Here is a 27,489-nt window from a genome sequence, read left to right on the forward strand (position 1 = left end):
TATATCTAGAAATCCCATCAAATCCAACAGAAGAGGCATATTGTGCATCCCATTTATTATGGAGTGTCATCTGATGGGACCCAGGAAGACCACCTTTTCTGTTGTGGCACCTGCTCTTTGGAATATCATCTTTCCACCCTGGATTGTTTTGGGCCTGATCCTTCTGACGTTTAGGAAGGCCCTGAATATACAACTTTGTCATGGCTGCTGAACATGTTACAGTTTTATATTTTGTCTATTTGTATTTATTTGTTTTCTGATGCTGTCCAGGATTAGGCATGTGAGATGAGCAAGTATACAAATTGTACAAGTAAATAACTTGACAAAATAAAATCAACTGGAGTTGTGGTACAATAAAAGAAGGAAACTCAAGCTAAAGGAATACAAAGGAATCTGCAGTTCTTTCTTATTACTAAAGAGTTTTTCGGGTCAACAAAACTTCCTTTGATATCACCAACAAATTGTCAACAAGTTGTAATAATGTTTTCATTTGTTATTCTTCCTTCAATTATATGGAACCCTTCTCCAAATAGTAATCTCTGGGATACAGGAAATATTAGATATTATTTGGTTGAAACGTACTAAAACCAGGGTAAGCAATGCAATCCAAAAGCACAAACAAAAAATACCCAATAATTGCACACTAAAAAAATCATTGTGCCTATCATTCACCACAAATATGACCTAGAAAAATTCTCTATAACTATGAAATTGTTTTTTCATTTAACTTATTTTTAATTCTTTGTAACATGACAAAGCAACCATTGTAATATACACATCTAACAGCCATTCTATGAATTTTTCTGAAAACATCTGGTAATACTTGCTTTGATATCATGCCCATGAATACAATGCTTGAAAGGCCAACATACACATTTCCTAATACTGTAATATCCATTTGTACTGCAACAAACTGAAATAGCTCTGGATGATTATGATTTTTTAAGAAAATGCATACATTAACAACCTAGCATGAAAATTATAGAAACTTATTTTCAATAAATGCAAACAATCCTGAAACAAAACTGTTTCAAAATCAACCAAGCTTTTTGCATAGCAGAATGTACCAACAGGCTGGCAGGTGTTAGGTATTTGGTAATTAATTTAACTCCAAATCTAACATTACTCAAACACTTGGTAAATTTCATTGATATGTAAATTATTTTCTTCTGAAAGTTAGTGATTTTTTGTTTGCGCCTGATATGCATTCACACATTTCATTACAAAACAAAGGAAAACCTAGAAAAGGAAAGATTTGGAACAAATCTTTATATATTGGCATGTGTGTGGTGCAGTATTAGTGCAGAAAAATGGAAATACAAAAACAAAAAATAACGAAAAACTACAGTTTTCTTGATGTTTATTAATGCTGTAAAAATTGGAGTGCTAACATTCAAAATCACATGGAATCTTAGGCCTGATTTATACAAGTCTTTGCCTCACGTGGAAGCCTGTCTTTCTTTTTCCAGATAAATCAGATTTTCCTCCCTTCCTAGCAGATTTACATTGGGTCTAACGCTTGGAATTCCCAATAAACATGAGCAGCTGGAAATCACAGGAGCATAAACCTAATCTGTATTAGAAAAACAGATGTAAACTATCACTAGATATTTAATAATCATTCTATATAATTCTGATTTGCTAAAATGTAAATAGGTAAGCTGTTGGTGGGCAGGAACTCCTCTCTCTGGGAATTAAGAATGAATCCAGTAATGTCTTATTCTATACCATTGCTTATTAAGAGGATCCCAGAACACTTATTAAGAGGATCCCATCACACACCACCACAGCATATCCACCCTAAGTTTCTCGCTAGTGTGAAAATATAAAGTCATGACTTCACGAGCAGCAGACATGCATACAACATTAATGGAATTTTAGTTTTGCAAAACGGTATACAGATACTTCAAATTCCTGTAAAATCTTATAGGTTAATGAATATGCTCAACATATTGTTTAAAAAAATACCCCAGGAACCCACGAAAAACACAAAGAATTTGAAAAAAAGCCAATTCGGACCTGGAGAAAAAACAGTAAGAAATTTACAAACGCTGACCACGAGGTCAAAAATCAGACTCCTATCTCATTAAGCAGACAATTACATGTTTTTTAGAAAGCACACCATAATAATGTGCTAGGTTTTTCTTCTTCTTTTTCTCCCAAAGAAAAATCGAAAACTTACTTTTTGGCGGACAACTTTTAAACAGCGAGCATACAGTTCCTCACCAGCATATGCTAAAAACTACTTCTCCCAGAATGCTACAGTTTCAGCGATCTTTAACCTTTCTCAGGGAGGGAGAAATAGAACTGATTTCATAATGACAGAGATTTATTAAGCCTGAAAACTGAAGTTGAATATATAGGAATCTAAACAATTAGATTAAACAACATTAATAAAACAACAAGATAGTGCTTACGAGTGTATTTGCATCGGTGGTTACTATTATAGCAAACTTTGAGCATAGCAAACGGAGCAATAGTAATAGCAATTAGACTTATACAGCACTTCATACTGCTTACCAGCTCTCTTAAAGCGGTTTAGAGTCAGCATATTGCCCCAAACAATCTGGGTCCTCATTTTACTGACCTCGGAAGGATGAGAAGGTACATACTATATAATCAGAAATTATATTTCAAAACTGCATTGTATATATGCAGTATTTTTCACTTACACTTTTTGATTGAAACATTATTCAATCCTTAGTATTTTGTTCAATTATATATAAATGCAGCCCAGAAATAAAACGAGCCCAGAAATTTGCCTAAAGTTTATAAATATTAATGCTTCTCCATTTGCACTGGTTTCCAGTCTGTTTTCAGGCTCATTTCAATCTTTAAAAGAGGGAATAGTACAATACCATAAAGCATACGCACACATCCATCCATGCACGTGTGCGTGCACACTCATACAGACACATCCAAGGGTTCAACCAAGTGCTATTTAAAATTGTTAAAGTATTATTAATGTATTGACCAAAAATTTAATAAGTAAAAAGTTAACCTTTTATTGTTACTTATAAAATCATAAAGGCAGGATAAAATATAATAAAGAAAATAGCCATTGCTTTTCTGGAACAAATGTAGTTTGTTTTTTTATTTTTATATGACTCAAGGCAACAAATACCAGCTCTCTTAAAGCGGTATTTACATCTTATCCCACCACAATTACAACCCTGTGAGGCCAGTTGAGCTGAGACAGCATAATTACCTCAATATCACCCAGCTTTCATTTCTAAGGGAGGACTAGAATGTTCAATTGCTTGGGTTTTAGTCCAGTATTTGGAGAAATCAGCCACATACAAAACATATTGTACCTGTATCAGGCACATGGAAATTGTTTCTTTTCTCTTAAATTTTAAACCTGCTTTCCTCCTAATATGCTGTATAACAGGTCCAATAATCCACAATATCCTTTTAAAGCTGCATCTATATAATTTGAGGATTATCCTACTACTATATGTGGAAAATCTTTCCCTACTACTGGGAAAGTAGTAGGTGACCCAGGTTTTCATGTAGACTGTGCCAATTTGGCAGTTCAGGTTGTCCTCCTAGTGTTCTGGAGAAAATAGCAGATTATTTTTTAAACAATCTTTTGGGTATCTTTTTCTTTTGGCTTGTAATACATTTTTGGTGTTGATTTCTAATGTTCTTACTGATCAAGGATTCCTGAGGCAGAAACAATCACACGCTGTTCCCAAAAAACTTTGTTTTTATTTCAATGGCTGTGAATTATATGCATTCCATTCACAGCCCGTAATGAGTCCCAAACAGTTTATGAATAGTCCAGCAGAAGTCTGCCAGTCTTTCGGGATACAGCTGATAAGCACTCACCTTTATCTCCCTTAAAATGCTGCCAACGACTAAATTGCCAATTAGCTGTACAATGCCTAATGGAGCACAGTCAACACGGCACTTCCAAGTTTACAACCAGAATGAACAAAGTTGCTTCTTGCAAAGGCTCATGTCCCTTTGCTCCTCCTTTATGTCTTATGGGAGGGCCAATCATCTCCAAGCCTTACGCCCCTTTTGTCTTAACTGTTCTTGTCTTCTGCCAGCTGCACAGCACACACTGGGGACAGGTTCCCCCGTTCCTCTGCCTCACTGATGTCAGATTTTGAAGGCTCCAGAGTCAGCACATAACTCTCAGATGGTCCTGGCCCCATCTCTGTGTCGGAGGCAAATCCCTCATCCGAGTCCTCCCCAGACTCCAGGACTGGCCCATGTTCCTCCTCACTGTCCGACTCTGCTGTCAGCTCCTCAATCATTCCTCAGTAGAATTGTGTCAACAGGTCCTGGGCAGTCTGAACTTTCTGAGTTGATGCAGAACATTCTTTATTCTGCCTTTTTGATGATTCTAATGCTAGGTATTCAAGTGCTATGAGATTATACAACCCAGAAACTTGAAGGTCTCTACTCCTGATACTGTGTTGTCTAATATTGTGAGAGATGGTAGAAGGGCTCCTCCTAAAATCTACTCTGTACAGTTTAAGTGTTCAATTGTTCTGGTTGCATCAGTCAGAACAGCCACAATTTTACCTTGGATATTTAAAGATAAATTTTACAGTTATTTCTTACATTGTTTTTATATTTATGAATATCATAAGCTGTTATGGGGCATCAGCCAAAAACATAAGGCTTGCTGAATAAAGACAGATTACCTAATCTAGCATTCTATTAGTGATCAAGAATTAAGAAAGTTAAACATGAACAGGGAACTAATATCTTCCACTTTTGTTCTTATATGTATATCTCCACTATTTCAGGAGTCATTGATTACTTTTTTCTCCATTAAGTTTTCCAATCTCATTTTGAAATCATCTAAGTTGGTAGCCATCATAACTGATGGTAGCAAATTCCTGTTTAACCACCTACAAAAGTTACGGTAACAAAGCTGTGCAATATTTTGGATTTGATTTGAGACAAGTTCTTTGGAACATGCAAAAGTGAAAATGCACCTAGCTGCTTTAATGAGTCATACACAGGTGCTGCATCTGGACTCCTAACATTTCGAAGCAATTTTTAAAATGAAACCAAAGCATTGCAGAATTGTGTAAATATTTTGTACAGTGGTTTTGATAGGTTCTTCAGAAGTGTCTAGAGAAACGATTGTTTGAATCAAGGATTTTTGGCACACCCAACGTTGTATTTTGTTTTCTCTTACCACAGATGCTATGACTTTTTACCCTCACCTTTGAATTATAGCATTAAGTAACCATGAAATTCAATTAAAATACTCCTGACATTTCCTTTATAGTTACTGAGTATTGTATGATGCAATAGACTAAAATGAATGTTGCTTTTGTGAATGTTGCTTTTTCATTTTATTATGTGAAGTCGGTTTCTTCCTTAGTTTCTCACAACAGCAAACTGTGTACAAGAACTCCGCGATGTCGATTTGAATTACCGATGATATTCATTTGCCTCCTCCCTAGCTTATATTTATTCAGTTAAACTAACCATCTTGTGATGCGAGCAGAGCCGATAATTTTGCTGTTTAAAATGGCGCTTTAGGGATTGCTACCGATTGACTTCAAATTGCTGCGCACCAGAGATTAAGCCGAGAAAATATGCAGTTATATAATTGTAACGCAGATATTTTTCAGAATATGTGTATATAATGTTGGGCCGTTGTAAGCAATCCACCATACCAGGCTGGTTTCAAACTACTTTCTTGAACCTTTTCGAGCAATGTTTAGGAGAGCTTCCATGCGTTCCCTTCCCGGGCCATATAACCAGCCGTTCTACACCTCTCCGCAGCCCCACGACTCCCAACGATAAGCAGTCACCTCGCCGTGAAGCGCAGCCGCAATATGGCCGCTGCGCACAGCGAGGCAACGGTAAAAATAGGCTTTTACAGCCCCGACCGCAGCCGGGCATGAACCTTGGGATGGGGGACCGTTCAGTTCAGTCATAGTTTAAAGCTGTGGGGGCGGCTACGAAGTGACTTCCAAATCGTTATCTTTTACTCGTTCTCCCTAGTATATACTTCCCACGGAACAATAACTAGCGGTTGCAGCAAATGAAAACAGCAACTTGTGGGAGCAACTCGGCCGTCCGAGACTCTATGGCTAAAATCGAGGGCAGAGCGTCCACACACAGACGGCTTCAGTCCCCACCTCCGGCCTCAGAGCAAGCAATCAGAGAACGCAGAACTTAAAAGGAAGAAGTAGGAAAGAGCTTCTTCTTCTTCCGGCGTTGCATTGTAGAGCGCAGGCGGATCTGCGTCTCGAGGAGAGAGAGAGAGAGGGGGTTCGTGCCGCGCAAGGCTGTCATGGCGACTAACATCGAGCAAATTTTTCGGTCTTTCGTCGTTACCAAGTTCCGGGAGATCCAGGAGCAGCAATTCGGCAGGTAAATCGTGAGAGGAGTGGGCTTTATATTGCTTGGAAGCGGGTAGATTCGGGCAGTCGGTACGCGGAATAACGGACGAAGCGGATGGAGTGGGGGAGGGGTTGGCCGAGAGACCGGAAGGGGCATCGCGGGGGACACAGCTGTCCGAGAACGAGGCCGAGGCCGAGTTTAGTCGGGTTATCGATTTGAATTAGTCCGGGAAACTGGGAGAGAAATGGATCTCCTAAAGACGGAAAGGGTGCCGGAGGGGCGGGGGGAATTAGAAGGTTGAAAAGAGAGGAGCCGACGTAGGCGGCCTGCTGGTTGGATTGGCGTCGCAAAGAATGTCAATCCTTCGTTATTTGAAATTTCGAAATCGGATCGTTGGGAGGATTTAGTGGGTTTAGGAGCTTGAAAGAAGATTTTAAGCTCCGAGTCGATCTAATTGCTCCCCCCCCCTTTCCCGGGAACGAGAAAGGGACGAGAGTTACATAGAAATACATTGATAACAGGTTACTGTTCGTAGAAAATTGTAGAATCTAACTCTTTTAAAGCACAGCTTTAAATCAATTTGCCAATAATGTTTTTGGAAAGACGATTTTTTTTGTAAATGTGTGATTATTTTTAAGTAAAATTAAACATTTTTAAAATGGTTATGAACGTACGCCATGTTTAAGAATATCAACGAAGGATCTCTGTCCAGCTAATTTTTATCTATTTATCTACTTATAAAATTTATAATTATTGATGAAATTATCTTTTGTTATATCACTTAATTATCATAGAATCAGTGTTGACTCCTGGTGACTGACTGGACAACTCCTTTAGACAAGAGTTCAGAAGTGTCTCCCATTGCTGTCTATAGGAGTGGCGTCCCAAGTCACTCAGCTGCCTTTCAGGCCTAAGGCAGGACTAAAATTCAATCTTCTGGTTTCTAGCCTGGTGTCTTAACCACTGGACCAAATTTTCTTCTCTTTTTATTTTATTTACTTGTACTTGTGTTCATTATTTATTACTATATATGATTCTGATGTAGACTTATTGGACAAGATAGATAATAGGGGTTTATGCAATGCTAATTGTTTAAAACACCAAATTCCAATTATGGAGGCAGTAAATAAAATACCACATGTCAGAAGAAACTATTCTGAATACAAGAGGGTTTTGACAAGATGTTATATCAATAAGCTGGTATAAAGGTTATAGATATTCTTTAAATTTTTATAATTTGGCAATTGCAGAAAAAGATGCAATTTGGAAATGCACATCTATATAGTAGTAAACCAATGTTTACATTTAAATTGTTGTATCTGAAGTTTACTGTCTTAAATTCTATTCTTTGGAGGACAGGTACCTTACATGTAAATATGTTCTACATTTTGGAGTCAGATTTACTACCTAAATCAGCATTCTATGTGTGAATGAAAAACTAATATTGAGATTTCTGCCCTAAGTGGTTGCATTAAAAATAATATAAACTTCCAAAGAATATGAGCTGGCAGAGTGAAGTCATTATAGGTCCAAGTGTACTTTCTTCAGCATATATTTGTGAAAATAGATTTTCAGTGTTGTAGCCAGGAACAAATACTGAAATAGGCTGAATGATGTACCAAGTCTAAAACTCTGTTTTGTTTTAAATTGTACTCCATACACCTTGGTATGCATTCCATTACAATTTATAACCAATGTATGCCAGGATAAATAAATTAAAAATAGTCCTGTTTTTTTTAAATGAGGTTTTCCTTCATCAAAAACACTTAGTTCATTGTGAAAACACTGCCTGATGCTGTTTACTTGTAATGTTAATAGGCCTTTATCTTCATATATTTCAAGGGCATCGGTGTCTTTGAATTAGTATCCCAACTGTGTTCAAATTCCATTGAACATATGCATTGAGAGAATAATTCTTATAAATATTCCTTTCATTTTCATGAAACAAATGTAGTTCAAGTTTACTTTAGTTAGGATAAAAATAATCAGATTGTGTCATAAAACTACAAAAAAGGGATGTTATATTCTGGAAAGGAGTATAATTATCAACAAATTAGCACTTGAAAAGATCACTCAATTTTCTTGTGCTCTATAATGTTGATTTGTAAAAGGCTTTTATTTACCTATATTAGCTCAGTGCACATGGCTGAAAAACATACATAGGGCCTTGGTTTCAAATAGTAACATCAGAAAAATAGCACTGAAAATTGACAACTTATAGTAGGAGATAACACTAAAAAAGAATTTGGCTCAAAATTATGCAGTCTTTATTGTAGATGCTTAATTGTAAGTTTGATTAAAAATATCAGATATTTTCTGCAAGGAAATTTATTCCCTCCCTCTGTTTTTAATCTAATCTTCTGAATAAATGTATGGTACAATGCTTGGTATTCTTGTCTCATCTTTTAAAAACATGGACATTGGACATTATGTGTAACATATATTTCAAAGGACATGTAATGTTCTATACACTTGACTGACATAAATTATGACTTCATTTTATTGTATTAAACTTTATGTAATTATTACCTGTTGAGTGCTTTTTGTTTTTGTGAATTTCATTATGAAAATATTTTTTTTATATTTATACAGTTTTTGTCTAAGAGAAGTATATGTAAATTGTTGAACTAGCAAACTTAGGGTGCATTAGACTATATTTTTGAAATATGTCTGATCTTGAGATTTTAATTTTTTTTCTTGATTAGTGGAAAGCTAGGAAATCAGCACAATGGTGAAATAAACACATCTGGGCAAGTAAACTCTTCAGATGATACAATTCAATCTATAGAAAGTCTTCAAAATGATCCACTAGTGCAGAAGATAGAACAAGTATTATCAGAAGTGTTGGGTACTGAGCCACGGTACAAATCAGGTAAATTAAAAAACATTTTAAGATCAACTTATAATTTTATATCTATGTCTTTAAAATAATAATGTTTGCAAACTAGTATGTCATCTCCAGAATGCTTGCATTTAAAATAGTCTTCTGGAGATGAATAATGTACTGTTTTGCAAAATGTGTTGTTTATAATGTTTTCTATACCATTTGCTGTGTCAGGATGAATTAAATTGACATTTGGAGAAAATAGTATCAATTTTGTATATGTTTTGTAGTTTATATAAATTAAAGTAGCATAAGTATAAATAATGTGTTCTGAAGCACTATTTTAAATTGTAATAGTTTATAGTAGAGGTAATTTTCTGAATAGAGTTCTATGCTATAAAGAAGTTGAGGGATGATTTTGCCTTCAAACATTTTACCTGTTAATATAGGATCACCCTCTTCTTTGTTTGGAAAAAAAATAAGTTTTTTTTTTCTTTCGGCATAGAGAACAAAATGCTTCAGTTACTCTGTCCACGAAAACACAAAAGACATTTCCTTTAATAGGTCAGGTGTAGAATTGTTGACTTTTTTTCAACATAGTGTGTTATCTTGGTTTTCTGATGGTTAATCAACATTTCAGCTTTACAAAAGATCAATAGGGACTGCGGTGCTTTTGTAATGTTCGCATATTGCTGCATAACAGGATATGTTAAAATTGGAATCTATCTGCCAAAAGATGAAGATTTAATTAGAAAGAATATGATTTAATTAATATATAAATTAAAAAGAAATTGGGCAAAAATGCCCCCATGTTAGGGTAAAGATAAACCCCTAAGTTAACCTTAGCCATAAATGAATATGCTATAAAGCAGGGGTCCTCAAACTTGACAGTTTTAAGACTTGTGGACTTCAACTCCCAGAATTCCTCCTCCAGTCATGTTAGCTCAGGAATTCTGGGAGTTGAAGTCCACAAGCCTTAAACTTGGCAAGTTTGAAGAACTTTGCTATAAAGGAACCCGTAAAATACAGGTAGTCCTTGACGTACAACAGTTCAGTCTTTTGAAGTTACAACAGCACTGAAAAAAGTAACTTTTGACTGTTTTTTATGCTTATGACTGTTGCAGCATCCACATGGTCAAAATTCAGCCACTTGGCAACTGAATCATATTGATTATAGTTGCAGTATCCCGAGGTGATCAACATTTGCAGCCTTCTGATAAATAAAGTCAATTGGGAAACCAGGTTCATTTAACAACCATGTTACTAAGAAACCTGCAGTGATTCACTTAACTGTGGCAAGAAAAGTTGTAAAATGGGGCAAAATTCACTTAACAATTTTCTCACTTAGCAACAGAAATTTTGGGCTCAATTGTGGTCATATATTGTGGACTACCTGTATAGGATCTTAGCTCTTTGGAAATTTATTGTATATATTAGTATTCTTAATAATAGTTGCTTGTTGACTTCTGTAATCTGACAATTCCAGCAAATATAGCAAAACTGCTTGTTGGTTAGTCTTGTAAAATTTTGCCTTTGATTTTCATACAACTTTATGCCATTTTTTGTTTTAAATTTTAATCAAAATATCTTTTTAAAGGAGATGGAGATGATATCGAAAGGAATAATTCACACACTATTAAAAGAGGCTTATCTGAAGACGTGCAAGATGAAATTCCAAGGAAAAGGTCTAAGAAGGACAAGAAACACAAAGATAAAAAGAAAAAGAAAAAACGAAAGAAGGAGAAAAAAGAGAAGAAATATAAAAAACATGCCAAAGAAACAGATGATCAGCAAAAAGAATGTGAAGATATGCAACTTTCTCATTCAGATCTAGAAAATTCAGGTTCTCTCTTAAATGCAGAAAATGATGTAGATGTACACTCTGGGTCTACCTTGAATGAAGTTTCTCCTTTGATTAATGAAAAAACTGTGTATGAAAATCTAAACTCGGCTTTGTTGAATAATACATTTAGTTCAGATACCAGCAAACTGGAGACATCTGAAGAAGATTCTACTCTCATAAGTATTCAGGAGGTCAGTGAAGTTAAGCTTGCAAATGAAAAAGAATTGGAAGATGACAGTTACCATCCTAATGTAACAGTAAATATATGCCCAGAGGATAAAACTTTGAGTGATGCTATTTGCACAGTTGTAGAAAGAGTGTCAGATATAAATGAAGTAGAGCAAGCTAAGTTAATGTTGGAGACAACAGATCAAGAAAACATTCCTGAAAGCAGTCCATATTGTGTAAGAGTAGAGCCAGAACATTTGGAAACCAGGCTGGAATCTACTGCAATGAAAGTAACATGTGTGAATTCAGTCACAGAGCCTGTGACTTCGAAAAATGTGAAAGAAACAGTATCCACCTCTTTTGAATCTACTGGCTATAAATTAATGACTCTCCCTTTGGAATCAAATGCAGAAGCTAAAGATTCAGTAACAACTTTAGGATTTTTAGCTATGGTGGTAGGAAAAGATTTTGAAGCAACTTCAGAATTTTTAAATACGGCAAAAGTATTCACAGAAAGAAGTCCTAAGCATTCCAGCAGAAAAGGTGATTCAGTGCACGAATTGGAGAAAACTGTCACAATGAAAGATTTGCACAAGCCACAACAGTTTGGAACAGAACGGAAAGATGTGGAAACTACTGCAGAAGCTGTCCATACAGTCCTTGAAAAAGATCCTGAGCTAGACGTGGTAGTTCAGCTGAAACCTCAGCAAGAAGTTTCAGAATTTGATGTACAAAAATGTAATAGAGCAAACCTTGGTACAGAGACTCTAAAAGATATGAAAGAATTAAGAGAAACTTGTACCCTCATGATTGGACTGAATGAATCAGAAAAAAATGCAGGATATCTTCCAATCCAAAAAGATGCAACAGATTTGCAAAGAGCACCACTGTTAGAAAATAGGACTAGAATAGATTCAGAAGAACATCTCCCCATTGTAGGATTGGAAAAAACAAATGTAGAAGTTAATTCCTACTGTACGGAAATTGATGCAAGATCTGATGGTGTAACAGAATCAGAAAATTGGAAACCTGCTCCAGAATCTTCTAAAGCAAAGAATTTGGAATGCATCCAGGAATTTGAAAAGGCTGAACGGATTAATTATTTGGAAACTTCATTAGAAACTGTAATAGAAAATAGAGGAAATTCTAAAATCATTCAACATTCTCTGGCGCTCTTCAGTGTGAAAGTTCCTGAAAATGCTTCACAATTAAAAGACATGAATGTTTCAGAAACAATACAAACAGAGAAAATACAAAATCTGGAAAGTTCGAAATATGTAGATCTAAGAAATAAAGAAAACAAGAATGCAGAGAAGTTGAAAAATATTCCAGAACCTTTGATGCTTGTAAACAATTTAGAAAATTCCTCATCAGAGTTGCAGTGCATAGAAGAAATTAAAATAGTGAAGGAAACTTCACAATCTGATGTGGAGGCACACAAAAAAGATTTCAAAACTGTTCTTGAACCTGAAGAGAGAGATGTGGATGCTGGTTCAGGATCTCTGCAGATGATATTTGCAAACTATTCAGAACATAATCTAGAACTTTATACAGAAACTGAAGGTATGATAGAGTTGAAAAATTCAGATGCAGTTTTGAAATCATTGCAGAAGTCAAATGCTGACAACGTTGAACCACCATATGCCAAGGAAATCAAATACGTTAAAAGTACAGAATCTGAAGCTGTGACTGAAGTAAATAATTTACAAGAAAACTTAAAACCATTACAAAAACATGTAAAAAATGTGGAACCTGCATCAAAATCAATTGCATTACCAACTGTGACATATGCAGAGACACTTGAAGGTACTTCCAATAGAACGCAAAGTGAAACTGAATCTCATTTTGTGCAAGAAATAGAACAGAAATGTTTTGATTCCACTGTAAAGAAGAACCAAAGTAGTGTAGATACAACAGATTTGGGACTTACCTCAAGACGTAAGGAAGTAATTGAAACAAACTCCAGCAAAATAGGAGAAAGTGAGTTGTTAGTTAAGAGTCAAGGTCCATTATTCATTTCAAAATCATTGCATGAAATTGATGTAATAAGTTCAGAAAAAGGTAATCCAGAATTTACAGGAATAGCGGTAGTACAAGACTTAAAAGAACCTAGAAAATCTTTGACAGCTGCAATTGATCCTAAGGATTTTTTAAAATGGAAGAATTTAGTATTGGTTGAATCAAAAGATGATTTTCCATTTGGCAGTACTATGAAACAATTTGAATCAGTTTCAGAATCTCTTGAACAAAATCAAGAACGATTAGAGAACACACAGACACAAAGTAGAAAAGAATTTTTAGATTCTGTGCCTGATTTAAGTGTTAAATGTGCAAGAACAGAGATTCCGTTTATAGATGAATTTAATATTCAGGAGAACAAGAAATTGGAAGAAAAAATAGAAACTACAGGATTAATGGAAGCACCAGAACCTCTGAATTTGTCAGAGAGAGATCTGATTGTTCTTACTTCTGATTCTGGAATTAAAGTTTCAAGATATGGTCCAGAAACTGTGTACTTGACAAAAACAAATTCAGAGGCCATCCCAAAGTCTTATGAAATTCAAATGAAAGATTCAAAAACTTCAGAATCTAAAACAATAAATGTAAAAGACATGAACATTGATTCAGAATCTTTGCTTCAAGCAGGTGTAGAAATTAAAGAATACATTCCAGGATGTAAATCAGTGGTATCAGATAGTGTGGAAGTTACAACAGAAATGCTTCCAGAATCAAAGAGTATAACAAAGTTGCAAAACTCAAATGCAGTACTCAGAAGTGAAGGATTGACATATGAACATTTGAAAACACCACCAGCATCTGTATGTGTAATAGATACTGAAGATCTAGAAATACCTCCCAAGTCTACAGAATTGGGCGTAACGGAAAAGCAAGGTGTTCCTACATCTTTATCTGCCTCAGTGGAATCTACAGATGTATCAGAAGAAAGTTTTGAACATAATTACAGAGCAGATATGAAAAAGGTAGAAGCAAGTCAGAAGTCAATTAATGTAGAGTTCATTGGTAAAGAAAAGATGAACGATCAACCTGTCCAGCCATCTAATGATAATGATGCAAATGTTTCAAAACTATTTATGTCTTCACATAGTGGTGTAAGGGCACACATTATAGAAGAAAGACTGTCAGTTGCCAACGAAGAAAGTGTTTCTGGAAAAGCTTCAGAATCTGGTACAGGATTGTTAAAATGCTCTGAAGTGTCTGAAACTATCACAGGTCAAGAGAGAGAGAAGTTTGATATAACTCTGTCTGAATTTATGGTAGATGTCCAAGATTTGAAAGAAAGCCCTAATATTTTAGATGCACAAGAGAAGAATTTAAAAGCTAGTCAGAGAGAAAAATATACTAAGTCTCCTTATGTATTAGAATCCAGGGATGCAGCTGATGTTTCACTGTCTGGGTCTAAAGTTGAACCAAAAGGTTTAAGAGCAACAATGAGCTATGAAAGACTATCAGAAATAAAAGATCCAGTGGCCGCTGCAATGCAGTTAAAGAAACCAGAATTAACATCTTCAGAATCTGTTTCTATATTGGAAGTAACTGACACTTTGAAAACCCCAGAGCTCAAAACTCCTCGAACATATTTAGGAGTAACTGGTTTCAAATCTTCTGACACAACTGCAGAGAGTTGTCCACTAAAAATAATTGACTCTGACTCACAAATCCAACATGAAAACATTTTGGAAGTAAAAAATTTGGAATCTGCTTCAGAAATTAAATATGGGCTAGGAACATTTCCATTCAAAATTGCTTCAGAATCTGAAAAAGTGACACCAGATCAACTTTCAAAAGCTATTTCAAAAATATTATCTTCAGGCAATATGGAAAACCTGGAACAAATTTTGAAATATAGACATAACCAGGAAAGAAAAAAATTAGAGTCTGCCCAGTTTGACACCCCAGTGGCCAAAGATTTGAAAGGAAGTCTTACATATGAAGAAATAATAGGTATTTCAGAGATGACTACTCAAGTTTCAAAGGCAAGAGATACTGGATCAAATCTATCAGCTACAGTTCCAGAAACAATTGAAAAATGTTCTGATATATTTCTGGAAAGTAAAACTATGTCAGATGTACAGGCTACAAATACAAATGTAGAACTAGACAATTTAATTAAAAAGTCACCTGACATTTCTACAGACATTAATAAATCAAAATCAAATTCAGGACTTACTGATATAATGGAATTGAAATGTAACAATGCTTCAGAATCTGTACAGATGAAAGAACTGGAAGATTTAGAAACAGTTGTTTTAGACAAGTCTGTAATTGAAATAAAAAACCTCCAAGCTGTACAAACATCAGGAGAGAAAGAGCAAATGGATTTTCAGGAACTCTCAAAATCAGTGTTACCTTTAAACATTCAGAATTTGGAAAGAAACTCAAGTTTGCCACAACAAAAGATATTAGAAGCATCTCTAGAACCTGTTAAAGATTTTGTATCAGTTTCTGAATGTTCAAGTACAAAGGATATTGAACAGAATTTAAAAAGTGGGTTTGTGGCAGAAGGGAAAGCTGAGGAATCAACTGTAGAACATGTGGTATTAATGCAAGATAAGAGTGCAGAAATAATTCCACAGTTCACTTTGGAAATGAAAGATTCAGAAGCAACCTTAGAATCTGTAGATGTGACAAACAGAAAAGATCTAGATGTACAGACTTTTTCAAAGGAGCAAACAACTATTAAACCTCTCTGTATGACAACAGAAGGCAAAGCGGAAGTAAATCAACTGGAAACCATTGTGCTGGGAGATTCAGGAGAAGCTGTAAAGCCTGTGCACTTGGCAGAGAAAGAAGTCATCAGAGTGGGAGAATGCATTGAGGCAAAAGATTCAGGAATAGCTGTTGAATCTGAGGTTATAATAAAGGATAAAGACTTGGAAGTTTCTCTTCAGGACTCTTCAAAATATCAGGATTCAGATGTTACTCTGAATTCTTCAGAAATAATGAAGGAAAGTGAAGGGAGTAATTTAAAAGAAAAAAAAAGTGAGAAAATAAGTAGTAAAAGTAAGGATAAAAGTAAAAGTGGGAAAAAAACCAAAAAAAGCAGATCAAAATCTCCTTCCAAGTCAAAGAAACGTAAAAAGAAATCTAGATCACGGTCTACCTCTAGACAAGTATCTAGAAGAGCACGTTCTAGAAGCAAGCATGATTCCAGTTCCAAGAGAAAACACTCCACTTCACGTCGCAAATCTAGATCCAAATCTGTTGATAAAAAAGAAAAAGAATCTTCCTTAAGGTCTAGACGAAGGCGTTCACGGACCTCTGATCGTCTTAAATCTAGATCTAAATCTCCTGATAGAAGAGACACTTCAATAAGATCAAGACGTAGACGATCCAGATCATCTGATCACAAGTCTAGATCCAGATCAGTTGAAAGAAGAGACTCAGCTAGGAGAAGACGAAGGTTATCCAGATCTTCTGACAATCGCAGATCTAGATCACGATCAGTTGATAGAAGAGAGACTTTGACAAGATCAAGGAGGAGGCGCTCCAGATCTTCTGACCATCATAAATCTAGATCACGATCAAGTGACAAAAGAGAGACCTCTCTGAGAACAAGGCGAAGGCGATCTCAGTCTTCTGATCGTTGTAGATCTAGATCCAAATCATTTGACAGAAGAGACTCTTCAGTAAGAACACGGAGAAGACGATCTAGATCTTCTGATAATCCCAAGTCTAGGTCAAGATCGCCCGATGACAAGAGAGAGCTTTCAGTGAGAAGAAGGGGGAGAAGATCAAGGACCCCTGAAACTCGCAAATCTAGGTCTAGATCTGTTGACAGAAGGGAGATTTCAGGGAGAGGAAGGCGAAGGCGATCAAGATCCTCTGATAATCGTAAGTCAAGATCCAGATCAGTTGACAGAAGAGACAGTTCAGTGAGGATAAGGCGAAGGCGATCTAGGTCTTCTGATAACCGCAGATCAAAGTCCAAATCTGTTGACAAAAGGGACAGTTCAGTGAGGATGAAACGAAGGCGGTCTGTGTCCTCTGATCGCAAATCTAGATCCAGATCTGTTGATAAAAGAGAGACTTCAGCTAGATCAAAAAGGAGACGTTCCCAGTCTTCTGATAATCACAAATCTAGATCCAAATCAGTTGAGAATGTAGAAACATCAGGAAAATCAAAAAGGCAATCTAAATCTACTGATAAGTCCGGAACAAAATCAGTTGAAAAGAGGGAGTCAACCTTAAATTCTAGTCATAGACGATCTAAGTCATCAGATCGCCCAAGATCTAAATCAAAATCTAGATCGAAGTCTTCTGAAAGAAAAAAAGACACCGATTCTGTGGATGGATCAAGGGGAAAACACTCTAAATACAGATCAAAGTCTAAGTCCCTTGAGAAAACAGATGGAACTGAGTCTTTGGAAGCAACTTTGAATAATCGAGAAAAATCACCTGAGCAGCACAAATCTAAATCTAGGTCTAGGTCTAAATCTGTAGATAAAGCAGGAGAGAAAGAACGCTTGAGAAGATCAAGAAGTAAAGGTTCCAAGTCCCCAGAATCTAGGTCTCGTAGACGTAGAACAGTATCAAGGTCTAGAAGAAATCGATCACAATCACAGTCACGCTCTCGAACTCGTTCACAGTCACGTTCAAGACGGAGGAGGACTAGATCAAGATCAATATCAAGACAGCGATCTTTGTCAAGGAAAAGACATAGACGATCTCGGAGAAATCGATCAAGATCAACCGAGAGGAGGAGAAGAAGATCTGATTCAAGAGACAGTTTTAGAATATCTCTCAGGTTACGTTCCAGAAGTCGAACACCTGTCCGTCTGAGATGTTCTAGGTCTACAGGAAGAAGAAGAAGTACTAGTAAATCACCTGATCATCGACGGTCTAGATCTTCAAGCAGATCACCAAAACGTCTCACTGACTTGGGTAAGCAATGTTTCTTCTAGCTAGATAAAATTATCTTGATTATGCTGGCATTCATATATTAATTTCACATCATAAATGTGTTCAAAGCTATTCCCCGCCCTTCAGAAGCTTCTTGGATGAGAAGCAAAATAACTTCAAGGAAAAACAAAATCCAGTTGCCTTTTGGAAAACCAACTTTGGGTTCCACAATTTAGGTTTTGCATTGCATTTATATGCATCTTGATGCTGATTAGTATTTGGAGAAAAATATCCAAGATGACCAGAATGGGCAGGAAGACTTGGAAGACAAAAGACAATTAATTATTAATATAAGTCTTTCATTTCTGATAATCACTTCCAGCTAATAGCTTTCAAATATCTTGACTATTTGGCGTTATACTTTTTTCTTATTTTTTTCTATATTATTAATTTATAGTACAAAGTACAAAAATACAAAAGAAAATAGGAAAATAATGGAGGGGGAAAGGAAGGGAAAATGTAGGGCAAAAGGGGAAAAAAAGGTGTTGATTTCTCACTTCCTTTGGTGCAGTAGAATAAGACAATAGCAACAAACATCAACTTTTTACTTTCACATCATAATATAAACTTGCTATTTCTATAACAGCAAACCTATTTAATTGATAAAACCCAAAAGTTTCATTTTTTTCTACCTCAAAGTTCAGAAGGGGTTTCCAAGTAGAAACAAAAGTAATTGTATTTTTTTCTTTGATCAAAGCAGTCAGTGTGGCCACTTCTGCTAACCTCCATCAACTTTTGCAACCATTCATCCATTGTGGGAATCAAAGTGTCCATACATTTTTGTGTGTAAAGTAGTCCTGCTGTCAACATACATAACATCAAAGTTCCAATTTTTTTTCCAAATCTTTCCATTAAACCCAGAATAAAAGTTTCTGATTTTATCTTTATATTTACTTTGAGAATCTTCTGCATTAAGATGTGAATCTTACTCCAATATTTCTTTGCTTTATCACATGGCCACCATAAGTGAAAAGATCCCTTCTTTACATTCATTTGAAATACATTCTTGACAACTTACCTGGTGTTAAATACCAATGATACATCATCTTATAAATTTTTTCTTTTAAATTATAATTTATTATAAATTTTAGACCTTTCGTCCATGTATTCTCCCGTTGTTCATTACATTATATCCAAAGTTTCTTGGCTTCTGAATAATGTAATGTTTTACATATCATTCTCCAAATTCAATAATAATTTATAGATCTTATTTGCAATCAAACCCATAAATCTTTTTTTCTGATTTAAATTTTTCTTTCAATTGTAAATATGCAAACCAATGGCAGATGAGTCCTTTTGATTCTAATTCCTCTTTAGATTTTAGGATCATCAAAATTAAAATATATTATTTGACCATAAGTCTACCAGTCTGGCTTAGTCACCATTCCTTTCTAAGAAAAGTTTCCTGGCTGGACACCCAGAGAGGCATCTTCACAGAAAACCTTGGTTTATATTTATTCCAAACTCTTAGGAGGGCACGTCTAACAAAATGGTTATTAAAATAGACATTTACTTTAACCTTGTCATACCATAAATAGCTGCTCCATTCAAATCTTAATTTGTGGCCTCTAAATCATGTCACCTCTTATTCTGAAGATTAGCACTCTTAGCCAGACCAAACAGCAAACATTGAAAAAAAATTTCAAATCTGATAAACCCAAACCTCCTCTTTCCTTAGCATCTTACGTATAGTAAGCATCATACGTTATAGTAAAATAAGGCATGAACATCAAACCACAACTTTTTGCTTTTTCATAATAATATGAACGAGCTATTTCTATAAAGATCTATCAGGCTAATCGATAAAACCCAAAGTTAAGAGTTTCATTCTTTCCCATGTCAAGCATGAAGTTCAGAAGCGGTCTGCATTTGAAAACAAAAATACGTTCTTTTCTTTAATCAAAGTGGTTAATTTTGCTGTTTCAACCAATTCCATCAACTTCTCTATTCAAAACTTATACCACCTGTTCTACTCTAACTGAACACACAGACTTAATAACTGACTTCTTGAGTGGGTGAGGATTCTAGAACAGATATTTGGAAAGAGGTACATGATTGTCCAAGTTTCAAACCAGCACTTGAATTCTGTAAGTTCGTACCACGAGACTGACAAAATATAATTTCCTTTTTCTTTTAGATAAGGCACAGTTACTTGAAATAGCCAAGGCAAATGCAGCAGCAATGTGTGCTAAGGCTGGTGTTCCTCTCCCACCAAGTCTGATGCCTGTTATAACTCCAGAGAAGAAGGAAGAGAAAGTTACTCAAAAGTCAGCAAAAGAAACAATATTGGAACTGACTGAGGTAACAGGAACAAAATGAAACTGATGTATGGAGGTGTGCCAAAATGTCAAATTTGAAGCACCTTTAGGTGCAAACTGATCATTTTAAATATAGAATGGTCATTTTCTCAGGCAATTCCAAAATTGAAACAGAACAGAGCATCATGAATTTGAAATCATTTTGCATCCTGTCATACTACTGATTTTTTGAAAACTGTTTGTGGTATATTTAGTTTTCAAAATAAAAAAAACCCACCCTGTTTGAAAAATATTAGATTTAGCACAAGGGCACAAATAAGTGCAACTTGAACCAAGTCTATTTTTTTAACTTGATTTGTGTATGTTTGGGTGTGCCTTTGAGTCAGTGTTGATTCTTGGCTAAACCTTTTTGCCAAAGGTGCTGTCAGCCTCCAAGAATCCTTCTGCTTGCCTTTCCGGCTGCCATAGAACCGGGGTGAGGGAGGGCAGAATAATCGGGCCTCATGGGGGGAAGGGTGCTGGAGGATGAAGTTTGTGAATTGTAAAAGTTGGGATGCTTTCTTGATTATGCTTACTGCGCAGATGTAGCCTCTTACCTCTGTAGGCCAAGGTCAACCATCTTGGCATACCAGATGTGTGAAACGCCATCAAGATGCACCCACATGACATTATACATACCTCAGATTGGATGGACAATTTGAGCTATTGGGGGTGGGGACATGGGATAACTTTGTATATGTAATTTTCGCGCCTATTGCCTCAGATCTTGTATTTCTTCTGATGCTACCACTTCAAATTCAGTAAAAGTCCTTTTCTCTATAACAATGGAGTCTAAGGTTTTCTTTCTTGAATAGAGCTACACCTGACATTATACAAGATCTCTGTTTTTACTAGCCCACCTGAAGATTTACTTTTTTATCTTCTGAGGGGGTCTGAAAACAATGTCTAAATCAACCAGAAATCAAGAAGATCTGGGGGCTACTGGAACCTACAGCCTCACTGCTTCTCAACACTCGAGGAGGCTGAGTTGCTGGCGGGGTTGCAGATTGAAGAGAAACCAGTGGTCTGACCCAAATGGTCTCTGGGAGTAGGATGGAAATTGCTGGAAGAAACCCCCTCCTGGGGTGATGACTGCCAGACATCGGCATGGAGAAGCTGCATGGCAGGAGGAAAACCGAAAAGATCTTCTGGTGACCCAAGCTTTGCATCTGTTTAATGAGGCCATGAAGGGTCGCAAAGCTGAAAAAAGATATGAATTGCTGACCTGTGAAGAGCCTGGGGGAGAGAGAAGGGGGCAGAAGCAATTGGAGCTCTGCAGGCCATTCCAATAGCTCAGCCCAGGCCAGCTCAAGCAGCTGCTGTAGCCCAAGCCCCCCTGGGGGGGCAGCACCACAGAGGCGTCGGGCTGCAGATTGCTGTGCTAAGGGGACACCGGCAGGAGGAAAAAAGTTGAAAACCACCCCAGCCACGCTGCGCAAAACAGCCCTGAAAGTGGTGGAGGTTATTGAGTTCGCTCCTCCAGGAAGAGAGGAACTGGGAACTCTGACCCCTTCTGGCGAAACTGAGTCCGACTCCGATGATGATCCTCTGGTAAGTCCACAAAGGGGCCCCATGACCATCCCAGTGGAATTCAGGGAGCCTACCACTGGCACTCAGGGGAGATCGTTGGCCTTGCTGACTCTGAGTGTACTAGATGTGTAATTAGCTCAGAAGTCTTGGAGAAACTGAGATTGAAGCTAAGAACTTTAAAAACTCCCATAGCCTTTTGCCAACCGGATGGATCAATAGATGTCTCTGCTCATTTTATAATGGAGCCAGTGGAAATGTCGATGAGAAGACACCGAGAGACTTTGTGTCTTATTGTGGCCCCTGGGATGGAGCGCCCCTTATTACTTGGATTGCCCTGGCTTAGGAAATGGAATCTCCAAGTGAACTGGAGGAAAGGGCTGCTGCGCATATGCACCAACCAAGCATCGGAAGGAAAGGAGCTGTGGAGTCCCAGAATTCCATGGAGTGGACGTTGATGGCTAGTGAAAGCATTGTATAGGAGGAAAAAATCCCTGAAGAATATTGGGACCTAAGGGAGGTTTTTAGCGAGAAAGCATTGGATGTGCTCCCTCATTGCCCCACAGATTGCAGCACTGACATTCAGGGGTGAAGCTCCCTAAACTGTATTCGATGACACCGCGAGAATTTGAGGAATTGCGTTTGTTTATCGATAAAAATCTTAAGCGAGGTTTCATCCAGGCTTCCCGGCCTTGAGTGGCGGCTCCAGTGTTGTTTCAAGAAAAGAAAGACGGCTCTCTTCACTTATGTGTTGACTACTACCAGAACCTGAACGGAATTTGTGTAGAAAACATTTACCCACTACCCTTAATGAAGGACATGTTAGCTCACCTTGCCAAGGGAAATTTTTTCACTAAGCTTGATTTGAGAAAGCATACTACCGAGTCCGAATTAAGGAAGGAGACGAATGGAAAACTGCATTTAATTGCCCTTTGGGCTGTTTCCAATTTAACGTTCTCCCAGTTGGTCTGCAAGGAGCCCCTACTGTATTCATGCAGCTGATAAATGAGGTGCTGCATGAACATCTATACAAGGGGGTGTTTGTTTATCTTGACATCCTTATCTATACAGAGACTTTGGAGGAGCATGTGAAATTGGCGCGGTCAGTTTTGAAAAAACTTCAGGCGGCTAAACTATGCTAAGTGCGAATTTCATTAAGAGAAAATTGACTATTTGGGTTACCGCATATCGCATGAAAGATAGAAATGGACCTGGAAAAAGTCCGGGCCATTTTGGAATGGGCTCCCCCTCGTACCAGAAAACAGTTGCAGAGTTTTCTACGGTTCGCTAATTTTTACCATCAATTTATCCCAGCATTCGCAAAGATTGCATTGCCTATTACAAACCTTCTTAAGACTAAGGGAGAATTGAAACCAAAACCCAGTCAACCATTGGAATGGTCCATGGAGTGCCAGGTGGTTTTTGAGAAGCTGAAACAACTCTTTGCAGCTGAACCGGTGCTTAAGCATCCAGATTTGGATCCCTTTTGTGATCCAGGCTGATGCAAGTGATGTAGTGGTGGGAGCGGTGCTGCTTCAGTCAAATGAGAGTGGAACTTTACAACCTTGTGCTTACACCTCCTGAAAACTAACAGAGACCAATAGGAGATGGGCTATTTGGGAAAAAAGTGTTTGCTGTCCGGTGGGCATTATTAACTTGGAGGCATTTTCTCGAAGGAGGAAAACACCCCTTTGAGGTGTGGACAGATCATAAAAACCTAGAGGCCTTTAAAACCCCTCGAAAATTGTCTCCCAAGCAAATTTGTTGGGCGCAACACTTTAAGTGGTTTAATTTTTCATTAAAATACCTGTCCCCAGGGGGGGGGGATTTATGGCTGATGCTCCATCTAGATTGCCCTAATATAACAGTGTCCGCCCAGAAATGATCCATCCTATTATTCCTACAAAGCAACTGGCTGCTCCAATGGTCACAAGAGCCCAGAAAAAGTGGGGTGCTCAAATGATCTAACTGTACAGTTAAAGGAAGCTTTAAAATTGGATGATTGGTTTTTAACCCATTCAAATGATTGTAATATTCGCCATAGTCTAGCATGGGTGGGGGCCAAATTATATGTCCCAGCTAGCCTTAGGTGGAGCCATCTTTTAAACAAGCCCACAATTCGAAAGCTGCTGGACATTTTGGCTTTGTGAAAACCTTACATTTGGTCAAATGGCAATTTTGGTGGCCATCTTTGAAAAAAGACATAGAAGTGTATGTAGCTAGTTGTCCTGTTTGTGCTTCGGCCAAATGGCTACCTGGAAAACTGCCGGTCTACAACATGTAGCTAAATTTCCATGGGCTTTATTATGGAATTGCCTGAGAGTGGGGAAAATACAGTCATTTGGGTGGTTACTGACCTATTTTCCAAGCAGGTACATTTCATATCCTGTGCAAAAATCTCTTCTACAAAAGCTTTGGCTAAACTATTTATTTTACATGTGTATAGACTATATGGTGTTCCTGAATGGATAATTTCAGATAGGGGCGTCCAATTTACTTCAAACTTCTGGAAGAAATTCTTGAAGTTATTGGGCTCCGCCCACTGCTTAAGTTCCACCCACAAACCAGTGGGGCCTGTGAGAGAACTAAGTTGGTATTGGAACAATATCTTAGATGTTATATCAATTATCAACAGGATGATTAGTCTGACCTCTTTCGTAGAGGTGGCTTACAACAATTCTGTTCACAGGAGCACTGGTTTCACCCCGTTCAAGGTAGCTCTGGGTCACAATTTTATACCCATCCCAGAGCTACCACAGGAGAAACCCAGTGTTCCATCATTAACAGAGTGAACAAAACTCCAGCTTACATGGTCAGTTACCTGTAAAGCATTAGATAATGCTCATCAAGCTCATAAAAAACAAGCAGACAAGAAGAGAGTTCTACAAAAACCATACTAAGCGTTGGATAAAGTCTTCTTGTCCACTAAGTATTTACAAACAACCCAGAAATTAATAAATTGGGACCTAAATATGTGGGACCTTTCCCAATTGTATGAATTGTGAATCCCGTTGCAGTGCAATTACAATTGCCAAAAACTTAGAAGGATCCACCTCGGCTTTCATGTTAGTTTGTTGAAACCTGAAAATACTTGCGACCTCACCAGGCCGCCCCACCAGTTCCTCTTCTAATTGAAGACGAGCAACATTTTGAGATTAAAGAGATTTTAGATTCAAGGAAACAGAGAGGAAGACTCCAATTTGTTGTTTGGAAGTATTTCCCTCCTCAGTTGGAATGGGTGAATGAATGTGATGTTAGAGCCCCTAAGCTTATACAAGCATTTCGTTTGAAATATCCTGACAAATTTAAATTCTTTTATATATAATATTGTCTCTGGAATGTTTATTTTCCTATTGTTTTACTCTTTTTTCTTTTCTAGGGCTAACGCCTCTTGCAGGAGGGCCGAATGTCAGCCTCCAAGAATCCTTCTTCTGCTTGTCTTTCCGGCTGCCATAGAAACAGGGGGAGGGAAGAATAATTGGGCCTCGTGGGGGAAAGGGTGCTGGAGGATGAAGTTTGTGAATTGTAAAAGTTCTTGATTATGCTCACTTGCTTACTGCGCAGATGTAGCTTCTTATCTCTGTAGGGCAAGGTCAACTGTCTTGGCATACCAGATGTGTGAAACGCCATCTGAAGATGCACCCACATGACATTATACATACCTTGGATGGACAATTTGAACTATTGTGGGTGGGGACATGGGATAACTTTGTATATGTAATTTTTGCGCCTATTGCCTCAGATCTTGTATTACTTCTGATGCTACCATTTCAAATTCAGTAAAAGTCCTTTTCTCTTACAATGGAGTCTAAGGTTTTCTTTCTTGGGTTTTGAATGGAGTTACACCTGACAGGTGGACTAGAATTCATGATTTCCCATTTTCTAGCCAAACCGGCTTTTACATGATAGGAATAATAAAATTGGTTTGTTCTTTATCTGGGATAAAATTATGCGTCCCTGTATTCTAGAAGTAAACTAGTTAGCTCTCAGATTGACTGAATCATTTGGCTTCGTAACTCTAAATGGCAGTAATAGCAGGTTCGGTTATATTGTTTTAGTGGATGTTCTGAGTCTAGTTTTTTAACTTATTGTCATATTTTAGGAAATGTCATTATATACATTTATCTCCCTGATCCTTTAAGAATACTTATTTCATTATATACTATATAATATTGACTTTATTTTCAGAAATGCAAGAAGATTGCCCAAAGCCAGGAAGATGATGTCATTGTAAATAAGCCTCATGTTTCTGATGAAGAAGAGGAGGAACATCCTTTTATCAACCATCCCTTTAAGCTGAATGAGCCCAAGCCTATTTTTTTCAATTTAACTGTACGTATTGTAAAATCACTTCTAGCTGCATTTTGTCTCATTTAAATACTTTTTACAAAATACTTTACTGACAAGGGGAATACACCAGTATGATTTATTATTAATTGCAGATAAATACTAACAGTGTTAACAACACTTGTAATAAGCTGTAGCTACATTTAGGCATATTCTGGGTTTTTTAATGAATTTCACCAACATTTTAAAAAGCAAAATGTGTATAGAGTTATAAGGGGTGAAAAGATAGAAGTTACATGCCTGCCTTCAGGTTACTGAATATTTAGACAACACACAGTAATACATTTTACACTATTGAAACAGTGAACCATTTAATTTGTTTCATATAATTTATGGAACAAGGTTTAGCAGAATCGGAAAGACGAATGATTTCTAATACTCATATAGGTCCCAGACTCCTCAAAAATTGTTTTGGAGATTTGGAATTGGATGAAGGGATGTTCTGTTATGAAAATTAAAATTATGTATGAGGTCGCATTTAATTTTTGATGTATTAGAAGGTTTACATGATGGTGAGCAGGGTAAAATAAGGAGTTTAGATGGAAACCTAGAGAAACTGTTTAATATCTCCTTAGCATCATTTCAAAATCTTTTTAAAATGCTTTTTATTAGAGATTTCAGCAGTAGTAAAAGATAATACAAATTGAAATTAAAAAAAAGATTTTTAAATAAAAATAAAATAGCTAAAAAGCAATAATTAATATGCATTACAGTATGACCTGCCATGATTACTTAAATAAACTTGCTGTAATTTTTTAGGATAGATCAAGACAAATGTGCCTTTGGCTCTGATGTCTGTTTTCATAACCTGGATGGCAAATATTTGCAAACAATCTTATTTCCTATAATAATGAATTTATGTTATATGGATTTTCCTTGAGTAGAATTCTTCTCAAGAGATAGTTTAATGGAAAAAGAGAAAAGAGGCAGTATTTGCTTTTAGTGGGACTTTGTTCTGCCTCAGATACTGTTGACAAAGTTGATGAAGAATGAATTCAGATATCACCATTTATTTTACTGCTTCCCCCGCTACTTTTGAAACATTTATTTTAAAAAAGTTTTATTTTGCTTTGTATCATGGAGTTTGGAATGATACCTTATACATATTATTTGTGATAGTTAAATGATAAAAATGTGATAAAATTATCTGGATTGTTGGAAACATGGCTTGTTGCTCGCTCAGTTTGTCACACATGTTTTGCCAGTGCAGTGCTAGGATTTCACTTATATGTGTATATGTA

The 27,489-nt window shown here is 36.8% G+C and overlaps 2 protein-coding genes across 8 annotated transcripts in view; one reads left to right on the forward strand and one right to left on the reverse strand.

Moving 5' to 3' along the window:
• LOC113436265 (trifunctional purine biosynthetic protein adenosine-3) overlaps positions 1–2,271 on the reverse strand; it is a 49,276-nt gene extending 47,005 nt beyond the window's left edge. The window contains exon 1 of the mRNA XM_026700570.2: positions 2,183–2,271. The gene's annotated coding sequence lies outside the window, so the exon portion shown is untranslated. The remainder of the gene's footprint in view (positions 1–2,182) is intronic.
• A 3,938-nt stretch (positions 2,272–6,209) lies between these two features.
• SON (SON DNA and RNA binding protein) overlaps positions 6,210–27,489 on the forward strand; it is a 36,402-nt gene continuing 15,122 nt past the window's right edge. For 6 of the 7 annotated variants that reach the window (XR_003374051.2, XR_015744350.1, XR_015744351.1 and 3 more), the window contains exons 1-5: positions 6,210–6,351; positions 9,027–9,193; positions 10,743–18,059; positions 20,215–20,378; positions 26,090–26,233. Coding sequence is in view for 3 of the 7 variants with exons in the window: in XM_026700563.2 (XP_026556348.2) it covers positions 6,272–6,351; positions 9,027–9,193; positions 10,743–18,059; positions 20,215–20,378; positions 26,090–26,233 (7,872 nt within the window). In the remaining 4 variants the exon portion in view is untranslated. Of the gene's footprint in view, positions 6,352–9,026; positions 9,194–10,742; positions 18,060–20,214; positions 20,379–25,280; positions 25,701–26,089; positions 26,234–27,489 lie in introns of those variants that run through there. The other variant, XM_026700566.2, reaches the window with a different exon arrangement.

This window comes from Pseudonaja textilis, chromosome 7, assembly GCF_049901715.1.
Source record: "Pseudonaja textilis isolate UNSWEBS1 chromosome 7, rPseTex1.2, whole genome shotgun sequence".
In the NCBI taxonomy this organism is placed as follows: domain Eukaryota; kingdom Metazoa; phylum Chordata; class Lepidosauria; order Squamata; family Elapidae; genus Pseudonaja; species Pseudonaja textilis.